Genomic DNA, 4,863 nt, shown 5'->3' on the forward strand with positions numbered 1-4,863 from the left:
GTATTCCCGAAACGACGAACCCCGTTCTCGTCCGTGGCAACAAGTGACAACTAACACCAATATGAACACCGTCGCTGGGGCTCACCTCAACCACCCAAAACGGCTGACATCATGCCGTTTATCGTGGGAGCGATCCTCGTCGTAGATCACCTTCGGATCGGTGATCATAGCGTGGATATGGCAACGTAAGTTCATTATGACAATGCTTAGAGCGATGCTTCAAAAAGCCATTTCTAAGTGCAACCGTTTATCACTCTTCCATTACACGCTCGCCTTTGTTACATGAAGAAATCGAGCTTTTAAAAGCGCTCTTTGTCCCGTGAGGTGTTAATTTTGTGTTCTTACTTCTCTAGAACAGGAAACAGCTCGGTTCCATCTCCACAGGACGTCGCTCGTCTACCGTCACCGGATCTCCAACGCGGTTCCACAACTACCCGCGCATAAACACCACGCGATAAAGCAGCCCCATCCGCGCGAGTAGGGATGCAAAACAGGCTACGCGAGATCGCTCCACCGCGCGATCACTTCAGTCGTCACGTACATCGCCTGCGAAGCGGACGCCCCGATCCCGACGTCAACGGAGCCGTCTCCTTCATTCGAAACGTGCCAACTGCTACGCGAGTGGGCTGAAGCAAAACCTGCCAAAATGGTGCCCAAATACGCCGCCTGTTTGTGTTTCGTCGCCATCGCGGTGATCGCCAGTGTTCGGGGGGATGTTTCCCATATCGGTAAGTGTGACCTGCTGGGGGGTTAGTTTATTGAGTGATGGAAAATCGATCGAAGTGTTTCTTTCTCATGGGGTTGCATTCCTGCATTCTTGGCCCGGTTGTGTGTGAGCTTACTTAATCAAAGATGGCGTCACTTGATGCACCACCATTGTACACTACCATAGCAACCGTTTCCGTAGTGACGCGATCGCGTCTCGCGTGCTGTCAAACGTTAGAGTAAATAATAACAACCAGCTGGCAAGTCGGTGTTATCGGTTCCTTAATCTTGCGGCCGTACGCTGGCAAAATATCGCATTCTCTTCATCACGATCACGAACATGATCGTCGGTTCCCGTGTTTCATCTTGGCGGAAGCACAATAATTGCGAATAATTGCGGATCCGATCAAAGATGTGACAAACCTCGGTGTGACTCAATCGTTACCGGTGTTACGCGGGTTTTTTTTTATTTTAACGCCCATGTAAAGCATGGTCCCTTCAAAGGTGGAGGAAATTAACGAATCAAATCAGGTGGGAAATGAATTGTGACATGGATGGTTTAATCCAATGCATGCAGTTATCTTGTAATCGAGGGTGTTTTATGATAATCCGCCCTGTCTTTCGGGCCCTTCGTTCCACGCTAACATTCCTTCATCCAACAGCTGGCCGACCCAAGATTGATGGTGTTCTGGGGCGATAATTGAAATGACATCACGCACCTTGCTCCCTCCGTATGTTCTTAGCGCGCTTTTTAGAGCATGACTTTGATTGACGTTCCCATTTTTGGAGCCCGCTCCCCCTATTTAAACAAAACAATTGTACACGAGATAATGGGCTGAGGCGAAAATCCACCAGCGCTTTGCTGGCGTAACCGGTTTTTCCGCGATTCCGCAATTCTGCAATCGCCTTAATCCCCTCCTCGCGTTTCCTTTTGGCCCTTATTTTTGTTTGCTGCCGTTGTTTTTGTTTTTTTTTTGTAATATATTTTAATCGGATCGCTGTCGGATTTGTTTACGATGCTGCTGGGTTTTGCTTGCCGCGACCACGCGGAGGAATAGGTGGCCTTGATTTTTGTGGCTCGAGGCGCTGGCGTGTGCCGCTCGAAACCGGTCCTGCCGGATCGACACGGAACTGCAAGGCTCTTTTTTTCATCCTTGTTTTTTTGTTGCTTCTTCTCCACTTTGCCATCGCCTATTTTGGTTGCTAGCTTTTTTTTCGGGTTGGGGTGGGTTTCGTTTGCCCGGAGCGGTTTTTTTTTGCGCTGAGCTCATCGCCTTGGGGGGGATGATTCCGTCCTTTCCCATAACGGGACGGGATGGGTGCTCCATTGGAATCTGGTGGGCCACTCGCGTGCCAGATGATTAATTGTGTTCCGTTCGTTCTGTTGGGCAGATTTTGGCCAGAAAACTCAAGCAGGTCAGGGTTTGCCAAGCGAAAGCACGCAAACGGCCAGCAAGGATCAGCGGGCCAAGGAAAGGACCATCTCACGCTGGTATAGAGATGCTGAAGGATTGCACCATTGCGAGTAGAAAAAAACCCACTCTCTGTGCATTCAAACAGCTAGAACATTGAGGGATGGAATTATGAGCTATTTTTGCGTCACGAAACACGATCCGTCATTCGATATCTCATCCGCGTATGGAGTATCTAATCATGCGGTACAGTACACCCGATGATTGATGCAAATGCTGCAAATATCTCACACATTGTGATCCGGTCATCGCGTGAGATAAGCCCTCCACCTTTCAGTCGAGTCGGATCATCCATGTGGTCCACCTTTCGCTTTGTGGGAAGCCCTTACAAGCCAGCATAGACCAAGGTCACCACGGTGTTAGATTCCGGGATCCTTACCGGCCTGTGTTCAGCTGCACAGATCGATCAACCGATTCGATGATTGATTTATGTTCCTCCATGAATGCAATGGTATGAATTACGCGTCCATTCTAATAAAGCTCGTTCTTTTTTTCTTGCTCTTTATTTTCTCCCCACGAGTAGCCCCAGCAGCAGCGCAGGAGAATCCCGTCACCGAGGTGTGCCTGCAGTGCATCTGTGAAGCCTCATCCGGCTGTGATGCGTCCCTGCGATGCAACGGTGACGTTTGTGGCATGTTCCGCATCACCTGGGCGTACTGGGCCGATGGTGGCAAACCTGTCCTGCAGGGCGATTCTCCGGACTCCCAGAATGGTTTGTTTTTCCTCATTTGAGCACCTTTGAAACCTACCCAAAAGTATGGTGTAATAATTTGTTTTAATATTCCCTTGCAGCGTACGCTAACTGCACCAACGATCCGTACTGTGCTGCTCGCACCGTCCAGGGATACATGAGAAAATTCGGCCAGGTAAGTGATAGCATTTTATTAACTCGTTTTCAAAAGGATGTGATTGATAACCGCACGTGTTTTTGTCCTTCCCAGGACTGCAACGGCGATGGTACGATCGATTGCTTTGATCACGCGATCGTCCACAAGCTCGGAGGTTACAACTGCAAGAACCAAGTGCCGATCGTGTACCAGAACAAGGTCGACGAATGTCTCCAGCGGAAGGCCATCGAATACGGAGCCACTCGCCAGTGAGAAGAGGCGCCCGTTCGCCATCCGGCGGTGCCATTAATTTATATATGATAGTTTTAGACCACACGAAACACGCGGCTCCTTTCTCTTAATTCGAGCGGGTTTTGCACAAGGCGCTGCAAATATGAAAAAGCAATCCATCACACACACGTTCGTTTTTCAGTAAAGATATTTATGCTCGCTGTTTATGCTAAATTCGGGTGACTTCGTTAGTTTACTGTGGAAAATTGCATTCGAAATGAGTTGCAAGTAATATTTGTAAAAGAAAGAAATGTACAAAAATGATTGTGTGTATATTATCGTTGAGGATAATTCATATTAGGTAAGTTTTTTACTATACAAGTTCAAAATAAATGCAGATATCACAAAAATATGGAGTTTTTTTACTGCATTTTAAGGCATTTACAATGTTAATAGTGAATTATTTACTATACAAGTTCAAAATAAATGTGTGACTCCTATATTTCAACAATATATCACAAAAATATTGTGTTTTTATTGCATTTTAACACATTTAAATAGTGAATTATTTACTATACAAGGTCAAAATAAATGTGTGACTCCTATATTTCAACAATATATCACAAAAATATTGAGTTTTTATTGCATTTTATCACATGTAACATTTAAACGGAGAATTATTTACTATACAAGTTTAAAATAAACTTGCGAACCTTTTATATCACAAAAATATTGAGTTTTTCATTGCATTTTAACGCTTTTTCCGAACAAAACACGTAAGTATGCACTTATTTTTATCATAATTTAATATAATTTAATGAACAAAATTGATGGTGTTACTATTATTCTTGAGAAAGACCTGTATTGTGTAAATCAATTCATTAAACAACCTTTTCATGCGGTATGCAGTTTTTAATGCACTTTGATGCATTTTCCGAACAAAACACGTAAGTATACACTTATTTTTATCATAATTTAATATAATTTAATGAACAAAATTGATGGTGTTTATATTATTCTTGAGAAAGGCCTGTATTGTGTAAATCAATTCATTAAACACCCTTTTCCGGAGCCAATTTTAAAACAAAATATCACAAATAAAATTCATGCGGTATGCAGTTTTTAATGCATTTTGATGCTTTTTCCGAACAAAACTCGTAAGAATGCATTTATTTTTATCAAAAAATAATAGCCAGATACTTAATTTATACTTTAAAACACCTACCCTGAAAGAAACAATAGAAATTACCCCAGGAAACCCGTGAATCCAAAACATGCGTGTGACGTCACACACTCGCACTCGCGGGCCCGTCCAAAACAGCAAAAATTGAAAATTTCGATTCTTCGCGACAGCAAAGATTTCTTCGCATTTCTACTAGGAGCGCAGGAAATCTAGCAGGCTGCGCATCCCGTTACTAGCGCGCTCTCATTCACACCGGTTGCCCGGGCGTCGCGTGGGATTAACGTTCGTCTTTCTTCGGCTCGCCGCCGTTCGGCCGAGGCAGATGACCTCACCGCGTGTCGATGCGCGAGGGAGATGTCCGGCGCTCGTTCTCTCTCGCGCCCGATCGCACGTGGTCCGGGCATAGGCGAACAGGCAACCTCTTTGGGTCATGCTCTCCTGGTCG

At 45.0% G+C, this 4,863-nt stretch overlaps 1 protein-coding gene across 1 annotated transcript; it reads left to right on the forward strand.

Annotated features, from left to right (window-relative positions):
* Window positions 1-372: 372 nt before the first annotated feature.
* Window positions 373-3,463, forward strand: LOC128732031 (lysozyme-like). Its single transcript, XM_053825191.1, has 4 exons — window positions 373-728; window positions 2,701-2,889; window positions 2,970-3,043; window positions 3,119-3,463. Exons 1-4 carry the CDS (start codon window positions 647-649, stop codon window positions 3,275-3,277), a joined length of 504 nt encoding a protein of 167 aa, XP_053681166.1. The 5' UTR covers window positions 373-646; the 3' UTR covers window positions 3,278-3,463.
* Window positions 3,464-4,863: the final 1,400 nt, after the last annotated feature.

The sequence above is a fragment of the Anopheles nili genome, chromosome 2, assembly GCF_943737925.1.
Source record: "Anopheles nili chromosome 2, idAnoNiliSN_F5_01, whole genome shotgun sequence".
NCBI lineage: Eukaryota > Metazoa > Arthropoda > Insecta > Diptera > Culicidae > Anopheles > Anopheles nili.